Source organism: Gastrolobium bilobum, unplaced genomic scaffold, assembly GCF_033153095.1.
Source record: "Gastrolobium bilobum isolate Gb01-03AN ecotype WA unplaced genomic scaffold, APGP_CSIRO_Gbil_v1 utg33563, whole genome shotgun sequence".
NCBI lineage: Eukaryota > Viridiplantae > Streptophyta > Magnoliopsida > Fabales > Fabaceae > Gastrolobium > Gastrolobium bilobum.
The window spans coordinates 188,563-204,158 of NW_026896599.1; the positions used below are offsets into that span (position 1 = coordinate 188,563).

The 15,596-nt window shown below is 34.2% G+C and overlaps 1 protein-coding gene and 1 long non-coding RNA gene across 2 annotated transcripts; both read right to left on the bottom strand.

The window, feature by feature from the left end:
- Positions 1-1,389: 1,389 nt before the first annotated feature.
- On the bottom strand, positions 1,390-2,968 carry LOC133300831 (uncharacterized). Its single transcript, XR_009750105.1, has 4 exons — positions 2,696-2,968; positions 2,318-2,394; positions 2,129-2,215; positions 1,390-1,698 (listed from the first exon to the last, which is right to left on the bottom strand). It is a non-coding gene; the product is annotated as an uncharacterized LOC133300831 (long non-coding RNA).
- A 786-nt stretch (positions 2,969-3,754) lies between these two features.
- On the bottom strand, positions 3,755-10,568 carry LOC133300830 (exonuclease 1). Its single transcript, XM_061500417.1, has 15 exons — positions 10,408-10,568; positions 9,738-9,857; positions 8,624-8,747; positions 8,349-8,486; positions 8,013-8,222; positions 7,716-7,935; positions 7,534-7,640; positions 6,798-6,913; positions 6,288-6,513; positions 6,136-6,184; positions 5,869-6,026; positions 5,563-5,757; positions 5,424-5,475; positions 3,981-4,197; positions 3,755-3,883 (listed from the first exon to the last, which is right to left on the bottom strand). The coding sequence occupies exons 1-15, from the start codon at positions 10,566-10,568 to the stop codon at positions 3,769-3,771; spliced, it is 2,208 nt and encodes a 735-aa protein (XP_061356401.1). The 3' UTR covers positions 3,755-3,768.
- Between the last annotated feature and the right edge of the window lie 5,028 nt (positions 10,569-15,596).

The window sequence follows — 15,596 nt, forward strand, 5'->3', positions numbered from 1 at the left end:
TATATCAGTTGATTCAGCAATGCCCTAGATGTCTCTTTGCTAGGCATAATCTGGCTAATATTTGTGTTTAGGATGCAGTAACCTTGACAATTACAAGACCCTGTGATTTGATTGCAGAAACCGGCAAAATACTTATGACATTGGTCAGTTACAGGGTGAGGGATACCCCTCTTCTCTCTCTTTCCAAATATTATTTTGAAGACAAATCTTATTTTGGTCTCTTACTAATCCTTTTAGCTGTTAATATAGTCTCGCATAATTCAATGTAATTTAATCCCTCACCAATCAACGTTCATTTTAATTTAGCTCCTTGATAGTATGAATGGTTGTCGCTTTTAAAATCCTACGTTGCATATATACACAAAAAAAGTATTTCTGCATCGTTAACAAATAACAACTAAAGAAGTAAAGCGTCATATCAGTAGCTTGTCACAAAATGTAACATACTGCATGTTAAAATTTCAGCTGCACTTTATAAATTGCAAAGCCACATCAATGAGATCTAGTCTTTCTATTGGTATAAGACACGAACATCAATTACAAAACCTGTAATCTCAACCTTCTGTAACACCCCGTTCTAGAACCGGTTTGTTATCATTGCGTACGACATTAAGCGCAGTTATAATCACATTGGTTCAATTAGAAAACCGGATAAATTTTTCCTTTTTAAACAAGCCGGATTTAAATAACCAAGTGCGTGATCATAACTATATATACTTCGCGGAATAGTGGGACTAAACTTAATATTATATTCCTGTTCTACTTGACAATACGTCGTTAAATGTCTTCATCACTTTAATTATCAAATTAATTCTAAACTCCTTTTATGATTCACATCTTCTACTATGTTATAGGATTCTTCATTAGCTACGCGTGGGTTCAAACTGCGCTCAAATCGGAGCACCGTAGCCAAAATTATGCATTTTCTAAGAAAAGGGTGCGAAACCTCCAGAACCCTCGCGTCCGTAGCGTGAGATCCACGCCCAGAGCGTGGGAAAACAGAAAGTTGACGCCCCAAGCGTGGGAGTGGCGCCCCAAGCGTGGATGCTACTGGCTGATCTCGTAATTTGGCGCCCCAAGCGTGAATCTGGCGCCCCAGGCGCCATCCACAGGGCTGGGTGACCCAAAACAAGGTCATTTAACCTACGTATGGTTTTCCACTCATAACTTGAGCTATACTCACTCAAATTACACCATTTTGGTCTCTATGGAAAGCTAAGAGAAATGTCTACAACTTCCATAGAGACATCAAAGTCCAATTCCATCACATTGGGTATGAAAATTGGTCAACCGGACAGGATGTATTTGTTTTCTCAACATTTCCCCATTTAAACAAAAGGTACCTAATTGATTCTCAGCTCAACCAATTCAATAACTCACTACCTAGAAAGCATGCATATATTGAATTTCAAGTAGGCATCATTTACAGTACATATTCATTACAAATCATGGAACTTAGCTCACAAAACGCTATGATCACTCCCTTGGCTCCCATCAACAAAGAGATAACCAAAGGTATGAGCATAGGCTAAGTCCATTCCAATATACAAATCGTAAATCTATCATTGCCTATTATTTACAATTCTATACATGTGAGCTACAAAACAACATGTATGATATCAAAATACTGGATCCTCATGCATCAACACTAGTCCAAGTATGGCCACTTGCCACTGGTGGCTCCTGCAGCATCCTTACCTGAAAGGGGGTCCCCACAACACGGGGTGAGATATACGAATATATCCAGTAAACCAGGGGTCCTTGGAGCATCTCTCCACCCCACAGTTCCATATCAGTGTAATAGCAATAACAATAATAATGCAGTAAATACATATCTATGCAAAGTGCAATACATCTCCAGGAGAAATCCCTCGAGCTCTCAAGCTGTCCTAAAGAAACTCAGATGCAAATAGTCCTACTGGCCAGCTAAACTACCAAGTATGATTTACGCATCGTCATGCAACATACCACATAGGGAACACCATCCTATGCCACACCAAATGCATACACATACGTATAACAAAGCATTACACTATTTCATTGCATTTATATACACTATAATTACCACTACCCTTTCAGGACTTGGTGGAACAATCAAGGGAATTACACCCAAGGTCCGAAGGCTTACCTCAATGCTTCAGTCAACCTTTGTTCACCACCAACGGTTCAGCAACCAATCAACTTTGGTTTCAACGATGACTTACAAGTAACACACCTACACCAAGGTGCCATAGCATCAATCACACTATACAATGAATATTCATATATACTCATTAATACCACAACAACTCTACATCCCAACTTAGCAAGAGCTTACCTATTCCAAGGAGCTAATCAAGCTCTATAGTTTGCTCCAATGGTTGATCACTCACGGTTGGTCCAAATGTCTCAATCCTAGACATCACAAGGATCCAATCATCAATCAACCAAGCCAACCCATTGATCATAATTGCAAGAAAACTCTTCAACAAGCATGATAATCTTGCAATATACCAAGTATAGTCATTTAACTAACTAGGCTCATTTTTACCGATTAAATGACATTCCTAGCATTTTTCTCAACATGTGCTAAGTCTCAATTCTACCACAACATAGCCAATTTACTCAAATTCTCAGAAAACCTATAACACTATTCATTCAAAACCCTATATCATGAAATTTCCAAGAAAACATGGTTCAAGGGTTAGAATCTTACCACCAATGGTCACACAACCAATGATTGATAGTTCCTCAAGCTTCAATGGAGGTTGAAGCACTCAAAATCCCAAATTTCACCAAATGGGCGAATTTTTTAGAGCCAATATCCCTCTCCACAATGCTCCTCACTCAAAACAAAGCTAGGATTATGAAAGAGGAGGAGATTTGGAGTGATTTAGGCTTTGGAATCACTCAAAATAGTTGAGATTAGCAATCTCTAGGCTTTCCCTCCTTCTTCCTCTCTTCTCCCTCTCTTCTCTTCTCCTCCTTTCTGTCGACGGGTTTCTGGGGGGAAAGTGGGTTCTTTTTGCATTTTATCACTTAACATAAGTTAAGTGGTGACATGTGGGTATCGGTTCATCTATCTATTTAACTCAAATAATTACCAAACTTTACCCAAAAGTCCGGAATATTATTCTAGGAATATTACTATTTTTATTTTTATATTTTGGGCACTTTCACCAGTACCCATTTATACCCCTTAATTTTCACTGAGTACACTTTTTAACTTCAAAGTGACTCAGATTCATTTAATTAAGCCTTATACTTAATTTTACTCACTAAAACATGCTTAATTATTTAATTACATGTAATTTGCTAATTAATTGGGTTAGGGCTATTATAACTTCCACCGTATTACAAGAGGCAAGGTACCAACGAATCTAAAGATAAATAGCATGTTGCGCAATTTGTAGATGACAAAAAACCAGTTGAACACCTTATGACCTTAAAGCCAAAAGTACTATGATACAGTAACAAACAGAAAATTAACATTTCTATTCGTCAATAGTTATCAATAAATGAAAACTTGAAATATGGTGACATACACATATTCAGTGATATACAATTAGTAAGGAAGGTGACCGCCTAACCAAAGTCTCAACTCTTTAATAACGCGCATGAATCAAGTTTATCCTAGGTGTGGTATTGAATGAAGAATTCAAGATAACCAATTCCCAAGCAAGCTGGGTAGTTAGATCAAGAATACAATTTACAGCTGCCAAAAAAAATTAACTCAATAAGGGTGCTGGCTAGTGCATAATGGTGTTCAAAGGACGACATAAACCACAATCAAGTAAGGTTCCACTTAAACAACTTGAATTTATTCCCAGGAGCTATTCTGCTAGTCTTTCTTTGTTTTGTTGGCACGTATGCATATTGTCTGAAGTCTTCAGCGGTTGTTGGCCTATGATAAAGAAAGAAGGTATATGGTCACAAATCATGATGTTGATATAAAAGTCAAAGGGACAATGAATGCCAGCATTATGCTTGAAATACGTTACCTATTATTACAAGTGTTTCGAACATCTTTCAGAGGAGCACGGAGGCCACTTGCACGAGAACCAGAAGAGCATCTAAAGGATGATATCACAGAGACAAATCTTTCCATAGACTTCTCAGCTATTTCTGAATAATGGCCTAGATGGGAAATTTTTGTCCCAAATTTTTCTTCAGCATTATTCTCTGTAAATGGTCTATCATCACTGTGATCACAGTAACCTAAATTCAAGAAGTCAGAATTCAGAGATACTTCCTTTCATGATTCTTTCAAAAGCAAGCATATGTATATTAACTACTTAAATATTTGACTCATAATTTCCTACAGGTAGCATTGTATCATCTATTTTCTTTAAATCATTTGTCTTATCATGCATAAATGTACCCAAGATTGTGGTGTTGCTAAATGAAGGAAAAGTTAAATGTTTATAATATAAATAAACCATGTCCAATAATAGTAATGTTCATGTTAAGGTAACTTTATTTGCTAGCGATAAAAAGCAGACCTTTCCTATTCCCTCTTATTCTCAACAAAATTTCCAGCACAAGTTTATCATACCCACAGGAAAACATACATATAATGCAGTGATCAATTTGAAAGAACAGCTACTCAAGCATCAAATGTCTAAAGCAAAAATTTATAAACCCTGCTGCTCTTAAGTACGATCTGACAACCCAAAATACTTCCTTCTAGGAATTACAAACCAACTCGTACTTCAAGGAGTAGCTGGAATCAATTTCATGAACTAACAATGTACTTCTATGTTTCCAAAAAAAAAAAAAAAGCAATGTACTTCTATCACTTTTATCATCTGTATTCTGTACTGAACATGTCCTTCTATCACTTTTTCCCCCTTCTCATAAGGAGTATGTATTTTCATGAAATTCATCTCCTACTTTTCCATTAGGGTTTATAGTCAATACTGATGAAATATCTATCTACTTCAACTCAAACAATTCGCTAAGCCTGTACTTTATTCTCCTAAAACACAAGTGGTCAATATTAAATTATTAATTTTGTTCCTTAAAGAAAAACTACAATTTAGAACCAATGAGTATTACATTATCAGTAAAAGTCAAATTGCCATGAAAATAAAACTAAAAGTGACATTTATAAATGAAGAACTAGTCAATCAGTGTACATAGAAGCTTATATTTGAGTTGCAAACACACTGTCATAACATATGATAATGCAATAATAACAACAGTAGCAGCCACCACTTTGAAAAGCAAGTAAAATGACAATAAAAACAAACTTCAGCAAAGAACATAATTGCGGGAGTAGCAAGACAATTAATACTAGCTAAACTACATAGATAACAGTATCAATTACGTAAGACATAATATATTACATCTCATTGAAATTCTGTGAACTATTTCGGGGTGGAAAGAAATATTAGCTAACAAATAACTTTTACTTGTGAAGGTGAAACCCACTAATATTATACCATTTTTATGAGGAGGTGAAGCAGGATGCATTTGCTTGGGCTGCAAATTTTCCTGGATAAATTCAAATCATCAGTAAATGAATATAATCAGAGAAAATGCTAAAAAAATAAAAGGTTACAAGTGGAAAAAAAATCCTACATTTTGAATATTGTCATTAGGGGAAATCTTCCTTTTCAAATTTTTATTCTTCAACTGGTTGTTACATAAATCACTGTCAGATACGGCATTTTTTCTCTCATCAATGAAAATGCCAGAGGACAAGTGATCTCGGTTCTTGTCGCAAACATTCTTTTCTGCTTGCTTGTGTTGAAAATAAGCGCTCCTGACAATTACCTTTCTTGTTGCCTCCCTGGTTTTTCCTTCAACTGTGTCAGGGACATTTGTGTCCTCAGAAACATTCTTTTCTACTTGCTTGTGCTGAAAATAGGCACTCCTTACAATTACCTTTCTTGTTGCCTCCCTGGTTTTTCCTTCAACTGTGTCTTGAACATTTGTTTGCTCATGCTCCTTATGCAACCCCAGACAAGGTTTATGAATTGGCTGCCTGGGCTGTTGCAGTATTGTATGTTCAGGACCTTTATTCTTCTCACCCACCATAGATACTTAATTGACATAGACAATGAAATGAGCATCCACTGGCACACTCAAAGGCATAATGGATTACAGTTTTCCATCCAAAGCAAATTAGACGTTTTATATTCTTACCTTGACATGGAGATTCCATAAACTCCGAATTTTTGGTGGCAAAACTGTTTTCAATCTGAACAAAGAAGAATATGTTAAAAAATACCTAAGAGCTTAACTACCAATGATGAAAACAATTTTCACTATTGTATTTCATTAGTTTAGTTCAAGCAACTTACACAGCTATTAGGAGGAGGGCCACTGCCACAATTCTCAAAGTCAACTACGGATGCAGCAGAGTTCTTTGTTTCACTAGCAGCAGCTTCTAAAGTCTCATGTTCCAGGGGACTGACAGAAGAGGAATCCAATGTACTTTGATTAGCAGTAGTAGGTGACATCCGAGGTGCTCTGAATTCCTTTTTTGCTTCAAGAGATGCAATACCTTCCAGGGCTAAGGAAAAATTACTTTAAGGAGGAATAGAAGAAAGGCAGCTAGCTGAAAAAGGCAGTATGTCATAAAATGCCACCACAATTATTGTTTTTTATACTTTATTGCCTCATCTTGACTATTTTGAATGTCATATAATTTTGTATCTAAATTTTTAGAGAATTGGTAGCTAAATCATCAGCAGCAGCAGGCAGTAGTATCCCTGTGAACCATGGAATGCAGCCCTGTATTCATCCCTTTTAAACATGCTAAACTAATTGAAATCAATCCAAGAAGAATGCTTCGGAGGATACAAAAATACTTGGTCAAGAGGTTCTTCTGCAGAGGCAGATCAATCTTTTTCTTCACACTTTCGGAATGAAGAGTTTTGATTTGAAAAGTTTCTGCAATTGCTAAACTGGCTGTAAGATTCTCACCCTGCCATTTCAAAAGAAATAGACATCAACCAACAATACCTTTAAACGAGGAGAAGACTAAAAGAATTTGGGGGAGCAAACATCCATGTCTAATGCTTACCTTGCTATAAAACATTTATTAAAAAAAAAAAAAAGGTTAACCATCTATTTATATTTTCCTTAAGTTTTAATTATGACTTCTTGAGCATGTAAGCATGTATCTCACAAAGCATGAAAAACTAATATGATGAGAGATAATAGTTGACTGAAAACATGTATGATGATGATACCGAAGAAAATCTTGTACTAGAACATCATAAGAAGGGAAACATCATCTAATTTATATGTAGAATTCACAAAAACTCATGTAGACCCATGCAAACACAAGTGCAACAGTAATAGAATAGTCTTTTCAGTTGTCGTCAATCCCATTACTATGATTTTCAAAATCCATTTTCCTTCCCCATCATTTGAATTATCCTTCATATTCCAAAATTGAACAAATGAGATAAGTCATTATATGACCAACGCATGCACACAAAATAAGAGATTTCACTTAACTAGAAACTAATCCAATGATTCAAAACACACACAGACACACAGTTTCTACAGATGAAGGTAAAGAAGAAATTGACGATGTACCTCAAATGGCATTTTGGTAAATGGATCAAGATCCCCTTTTGCTATTCCTTGTGCAATATTTTTTGGCATAGGTGTATCCCAGGTTAAGGTATGATTTCTAGTAAGATCTCAGATAATAGAACAAAATGGAGCAGAGTTATGTCGATACAAAATGGAAAACCTAAAAAATAAAGGATATGGGCCTAAAAAGTCTAGCTCGCCACCGATATCATCAGGTATATGAGACAAATGGACAATATTTTCATTAATTGGATCATAAACCCTTTGATATTGGAAAGTAAGTATAGCCTTCTTGAATGACTCTTCATAAAAGGGAGGCACAGAAACACCACTGTATCTCAAGTGCTTAAGAACCTGATACATTGCAATTGACATTAGGATTACAACAAATTTCATATAGAACTTTCCAAAACGATTTAAAGGAGATATATCATTAACAAAGAAAAAAAAACCTAGTAAAATGTATCAGCCACACTTACCTTGTCATAACTTTTGAATCTTTTAATGCTTGCATGGGCCCTTTTGAGGCCCATACCTGGCAATGACTGAAGATAGTCACAACCACTCAAAATACACATTTCAAGAAGCATTTGTCGGTTGAACCCTTCAAAACTAAGCTCCTTATTCTTTTGTAGCATGGAATACTGAAACTGAACACCTTGACCAAACTTGTCCATTTTAAAGATAATCTAAATTTTAAAGGAAGAAACAAGCCAGTCAAAAACCAGTGAGTTTATCAAAATAGGAAGAAATATATACTAGTAATACAGATAACATAAGACACTTATGTGCTAATTTAAGCCTGGTCAACTCACTCTTGGGCAACCAAAAGGTATAAGATCAGAGTCTTCAGTTATAACTGCATCAACCTGTCCACTAACTGCCAAGAATGTCATCTGGGCATCTGCCTCATAAGGAGCAACAACATAATGCACATTCTCCTGCTTCAAGACCTTCCACAAAAAAACAACTTTTAGGAGAAGATGTAATTGTTTCATTGAAGAAAACCAAATGATTTATGTTTGCGTGTGTGTGTGTGTGTATCATCTCCTCCACAACAACCACAACAATATATTGAACTCCTTTCTACCTGAATTAGTTCAAGTGCAACCAGAGGTGAAATATCAACAGCTTTCTGGTAGCACTCGTAGGCAGCAGCAGAATTTCCATCTGACTCGTGTTCAACTGCACGTGCAAAATTATCCTTTCTTACCCTGCACTTATAGTATAGAAAATACTTGTTTCATTGGCAAAAGCACAACAACAATAAGGATAATCAGATTTTTAAGTTCCTAAGACTGCGCAGAAATCAAAGTACTCCTCACAGGAGCCCGTGTAATAAAGCTCATAACCGCTATCTCTTCCTATCCTTTAATAGTTAATAAAATAAGAAAAGAGAAACTAAAAATTTCAGGCCCCATGAGAAGGTGCTATTTCAATTACAGGAAAAAGATTGGTTTTTCAGTTGCTTGATTTGGATTTTGGAAAATTATTGAGTTATTTATCAATTCCATTACTGGGTCACTGAGAGTATTCCGTCCTCTATATTACTCAATAAACCCAATTCATTTTATATCAATATTAGAAGCAACAAAGAAATCAGACAATGACAAATAGCAAAGCAAGCAGGTGTGGGTGTGGCCTTTAGAACTGAAGCAGAAAAATTGAGAAATTCAAGTATCCATAAAGACAGTGAAAATTCTGGTTTATGCACCTCAAGATCATAAACCTGACACTAACGCTATATTTTCAACAAATTTGGCATAGGCATAAGAACCTCGTGTACACTTGAACACAAACACAGAGACAATTTAAGAAAGTTTTTGTTCAAAATTCTCAGCCTATATCATTTTGGAAATAGTCCTACATGCAGATCCATAAGTGAAAACCCAAAAAAGGAGCAACTAATGCAAACGTGGGCTGTTGTAACAAGCACAATATTGAATCCTACTTTAAAGTCCGAAGACAGTTCTTTACATGATTAAGGAAAAATAAATTAATAATAAGATTAGATAACTCACATATAAAAGATCTGAAATTTAAAGAATAAATCAATAAAATATATATAAATTCATGCTAGTAACAATTAAGGCATCACTCCACTCAACAAAACATCGGACTACTTTTCTTTAGCAAAAAATACTTAAAAACAATATCAATTAAAAAAATACAATAAAATTATGTTGTAAAGACATATGTAGTACCTGGCACGCTTGTTCTCTTGTTCACTCTTCATTGGTAGAAGACCTCCATCGAAGACTAGAATAGGCTTAACACCAAAGTGGCGCAGCAAATTTACTCTATGCATGCAATACTCAATGTGCCTTAATCATGAGATATAAAAAATTCTCAGTTAAGCCGTCAATAAATTACAAAAATCATTTCTTATATTATTCTTTTCCTTTCCTTTTCTGCAGTTTCAAAAGCCCTTCTATTATTACACTATTAGGACTCATTAGTTGTAGCTTTGCAGCTACATATATAAAACACCACACCTGGTTTGCAGTTAAACCTTTTTTGGTTGGCCCTATAAATTCAATTCAATCCCATTCAAAAAAAAAAAAAATAGACAGATTTAAAAATAATAATAATTACTAGCTAATTTTCTCCAAATAATAAATCTAATAAAAACCCAACAAAATAGTCATAAACCAAACACTAAAAATCGGGTTTTACACCTTTGAAATGCGAATCACATTTGAACACACAATGAAACGAATTACATTAGACATTAAAAGATGCTAAAACGAAGACAACCCATTTGCTTATGTGCATTGATAAACCCATTGGTAATAGCAATAAACGGAAAGGAAGCAAATTTATTTATGGGGTTACCCCAACCCACTTTGTGGGAAAAAAAAAAGAGGACTTGACCTAGAAGTGGGTATCCCTTTGCAGAGGTCAGTGCTGCAAGATAATGCACCTTTGTGGAGCCAAGAATAGGTGTCTACGGCTACGGAACAACCCTTCAAGTCTTTGATGTGGGTTGGAACCATGATCGATTTCAATTGCGGCAAAAGACCCTGAATTCCCATTCTTCGTTTCAGAGTGTACCCTACTTCACTACACGCCCCTTCATTTCATATATGTGCGCACACAATAATTTAGCGGGAACGCGTTTATTAGGCTTTTTTTGACACGAGATTTCCCCCAATTTTTTTTCTTTTTGAAAATTATCACTATAATATGTTTACTGTTAATCTTATCTGATAATTTTTTTATATAAAATAACCAAAAAATGTGTTTTAGATAAAAATTATTTGGATATGAATCATAATAGACACTCTGGTATATAGTATGTACGAATGTGAAATTTTAAATATGTTTTAGTTTATAATTGTATTTGAAGGACTTGATACAATTTTTTGTAAAATTAATCGTCAATAAATGTTGTACCAAATATATAAAGGTAATAATAAATGAAATGTTTTATTTATTTTGAAAAGTAAGAAAATTATTTTGTTATGTGTTTTTTTTTTTTGGTAATTTGTTATGTGTTTTTTAGTCCCTTGTGTGTGGTTTGCTCCGAAAGTATTTAACTCCTGTATTTTTTTTTTATCACTTATCTCTTACGTAATTTTTTTTAAAAGTAGAAACAACACGGGGGAGATGAGTGATTGAAAAAAATAAGGGAAATTTAAGAACCATGTTGCAGGAATGGCACTGTTCATTCCTGCAACAAGGATACGGCGTCGTATCCTGACTTTGGTCTGATTTTTTTTTTTTAAGCGTGGGACCCACACTTGATTTGTGTGTGTAGGAAAGTGCTCTTGTCATGTCAAATGACAAAAAGGGAACCCAAAAAATAAATAAGAAAATAAGTGATGAAATATCAAATCATAAGGTTTTTGAACATTTCCCAAACTTGAAGTGAAAAATAACCCAACAAGATAATGAGATATATAACTAGGGTTTATGTCCGTCCTGTTATATGATTTATTTTGGATTCTCTGAATATACAGCTTTTACGTGAAGCCCACTATTTTAAGAAGAAAAAAATAAACAAAAAATGTGACACGTCTTTCAATGGATCAGTAGGATGGAGTTTTATCTTTCATGTAACATAATAGTTGCATTTTCCATATAACTATTACAAATTAAGGGTGTTCACTTCAACATCCACTATAATTTGATGTCCAAGAAAACACTTTTAATGCCTCCCTCTGTAAAAAAAATTAGAATTGAAATAATCATTGTTATGTTTTTTTTTTACACTCTTACGGTTTACTTAAATTTAGATTAAATAGTGTAAAAAAATTTAATTATATTTTAATATAAATACATGGGGTAAGTTATATTTACAAACTGCGTTATGTATTTTCGAGAATACATTTCTAGCCGAATCTATTTCCAAAAATACATAGTGTAGTTTGTAAGAGTTTGTAAATGTAAAATTTCCCTAAATAGATTTGTTGCTTCTATTTTTGATATTTTAATCTTCTGTTTTTTAAATATTAATTTCAAATTTATTAAAAAATTATTAGATAGAATTAAAAAGAAATAATAAACAATTAGGATAATAATATTTTTTATTTAGCAATAAATATATATATATGATCAGCCCAATAATTATTGGTCTGAATCACACACGTTTGAGTTTGCTTCAATTGATAGAGATATGAGTTGGATATGGTTCTACTAAATGAAGGGTAGTGGGCGAGATGATCTTGGTACTCCTACGAGGTGATTGGGATGGTGTGTTGGTGCTTGGGTAGTATGAGGAGATTGGAGGCGGCATCTGCAAGGCACTTTGACACTCAAATCAGTTCAATATTCAAGTAGTTCAAGTATTGATGGATAGATAATCTTACATATGCTAAATGTCTCTGTATTTATAATGAAGTGGTGCCTAGTTGATGCAGTCTTTGTATAGCGTATTCATTTTCATTGGTTGGGAGGAGTAGATTTCTCATGTTATAGAAATGTTACTACTAGGTTAGGTCCTGGTAGATACTGCGGCAAGCTTTTACTGTCATTTAGTCTTTGGTTCATGTGGTGATAAGCTATTATGAGTAACTGATCTTGCCAGATCCCACTTGCTTGAGCTACTGGTAGCGTATGTCAGCGCGAGATGCTCAGCTTCATGCGAGATAAACGCATTCTCTTGATGGCTAAGCAATGGTTTATGGGCTTGTATAGCCTTTCACGAATTAAGCTTCCATCTCGTGTAGTCAGATATGGATCAATATATAACAATAATATATTTAAATATACAATTGACAAATATGAAAAGATACATATAAATAACAAACATAAAAATAAAGGGGTTTAAGTTCCTCGTGTTATAGGAAACTTAAACCCCTTTCCGGCAAACATAGCCCTTCGTGGGCTTTATTGAAAATTTAAAAAACTAAAATAAAATAAAATGAATAGTTGGTTTTTTAGGGCAAATTATATAATACCACCTTGTACTTAGGTACTTTTTAAAAAAATCACCTTGTATTTTTAATTAAAACAACTGTTCACTTTATATTATAATATTAAATCAATTAACCATATTTACTAATTTTAAGACAAAATTAACCTTGTATTCAATCACCACACCTGTAACTGCATCAACCACCATTTTCCTACTGTTAAATGAAAAATAAAATAAAAAATTGGTGATCACCATTGTAAAGATAAAAAGGGAATGATTGTGAAAATTGGAAATTAGCATATGCAAAATTAAACAATTGAACTACTTCTAACACTAAAAAATGAGAAGTTTTCAATAGGCAAAAATAAAGGGAGTTGAGATATGCATCAAAGCATATTGCAAATCTAATATGCTGGTGCAATTAGAAACATTCTTTGTTTTTAATTGGTTGATGACAATATTTTACCTTTTTTTATCGTTTTGTGTGTGCTTCAAAATTGTGATTATGAGAATCATTTAATTGTCTGTAAAATACTTGATAAAAAACCTAATTCAAAGCTACATTATTGACTCGTGGCAAGGATGGTTCAAATCTGTAGTCTATAATATATGCACGGTTTTACGGTAGAAACGAAGCATCTGAAATGACATGGAGACTTGTATTCTCAAGGCATGTAGAAAACAGGCCTTTTTTTAAGTTAGATTTAAATTTTAATTCAAATTGAAAATTTCTTACCCTTGCTAACTTTTATTTTGTAACCATTGTTCCCTTTCTATTTTTCTGATGATGATCACCATTTTTTAATTTTTTCATTTAGATGGACGATGGACTGGCATTGAAAAATGGTGATGGATAAGAGAGATGGAGAAGTTACGGGTGTTGTGTGATGATTGAGTATAAGGTTAATTTTGTCCTAAAATTAATAAGGGATAGGATTCGTTTACAATTTTTTTTTTGCAAATTACACTAAGTACGACCGGTCATACACTGCATGATTAAAGTATGACCGGTCGTACTTAGTGTAGTTTGTAAGAGTTTGTAAACAAAAAAGTTTGTAAATATAACTTGTCCTAATTAATAAATATATTTAATTGATTCAATGGTATAGTATAAGGTGAATAATTGTTTTAATTAAAATTACAAAATGACGTTTTGAAAAAGTACCTAATTACAAATGATTAAGTTTCCCGTAATACGAGCAACTTAAACCCAAAAAATAAAATACCCATTTATTTGTAATGCATAGAACATTATTGAATTAATAACCTATTAGCTTGATACCTCAACAATGTGGATAGCGTATCTGAATTTAATAAAATTATTTAACAATTTACCTAATAATAGCTCACCGTCCTCTCCATAGGTGTCTATAATCCTCAAATGTAGCTCAATGTGCGCGTGACTTACTTAGGATTTGTTTGGATGGATTTGTTTTTTTCAAAAGCTATTATTTTCAACAACAAAAAATATTTCTCCCCATAAATTCGTTTGAATATTTGTTTTAGAAAAAAGTAGAAGTCACAAAAAAATTAAATTTTTTTGTAGCTAAAAATTTTAAATTATAAAAAGAAGAAGTTAAAAGTTAAATATTTTTTAAAAACACAAATATGAACAATTTTTTAATAACCTAATTTCTTAATGTTTTCTGCTATTTTCCAAGAAAGGTTACATATTATTCATCAATAAAATCCTTACATTGTCTAACAGTAGCAAGATTTAAATATACGTTCTTGTAGGATATAAACTAAACACTTAGCCAACTATGTTCATCTTTGTTAGGGTTGGCAAAACGGGCCAACCCGGCTCGACCCGGCCCAACCCGCATTCAGCCCGAAAAAATGGGTCGGGTCGGGTTGGCTCGAAAAAAAAAAACGAGCCAGAAAACCCAACCCGGCTCGGGTTAGGGTTGGCTCGCGGGTTGGCTCGATAATCAGGCTCGCGGGTTGGCTCGTAAAAAAGTTCACGGGTTAGCTCAAAAAAAACTCGCGAGTTAGCTCGAAATGATGCTAGTGGGTTGGCTCGCGGGTTGGTTAGCTCAAAATATTGGCTCGCGGGTTGGCTCGAAAAATTTAATTTTTGTGGTTTGTTCTCCTGTATAAAATTATTGTATTTTGCAGTCCAACTACAAGTAGAGTAGTTTACAAAATCCAAAAACATTAAATGAAACACAAACCACTCCACGAATCACAGGAGTCAGTTATCATGATTTTCTGAATTACTCTAACTCAAGATAACGATAAAACGTATATAAAGCCAAAAAATAAAAAATAAAAGAAATTCATTATATATTTCAGCGATAAGCATCTAGACTCAAAAGCCAATCATGAAAAAAAGGACCTGCAAAAGCGACCAATATAGTAAAGTCCATCAGTGGAGAATTCATCAGTAAAGTCCATTGTATTTTATTAAAAAAAAAAAAAGAGTAACCCGCGAGCTGGCTCGTTTGAGCCCGGGTTGGCTCGGGTCGGGCTAAATCGAGCTAGCAGCTCATTTTTACCAACCCAACCCGACTCGTTTTGTGTGGGTTACGAGCCAACCCGACGGGTTGACTCATTTTTGCCACCCCTAATCTCTGTTTGCAAAAGTTAGCGTTTTTTAGTCCATATAATCATGTATTATGTTTTATTTGCTTTCACTTTGGTGTCTTCTAAGTATATCATAAGAAATAAATGTGTCTTTTGAGTTCATGTAATTTTACATCCA

Bases quoted from the DNA above. Each gene is read 5' to 3' on its own strand.
- LOC133300830 (XM_061500417.1), bottom strand. From the start codon at position 10,568: ATGGGAATTCAGGGTCTTTTGCCGCAATTGAAATCGATCATGGTTCCA. The intron at 8,223-8,348 runs GTGAGTTGACCA...TTTAAAATTTAG, and splicing joins TACCTTTTGGTTGCCCAAGA to ATTATCTTTAAAATGGACAA. The intron at 5,758-5,868 runs GTAATTGTAAGG...GCAACAAGAAAG, and splicing joins CCAGGGAGGCAACAAGAAAG to GTAATTGTCAGGAGCGCTTA.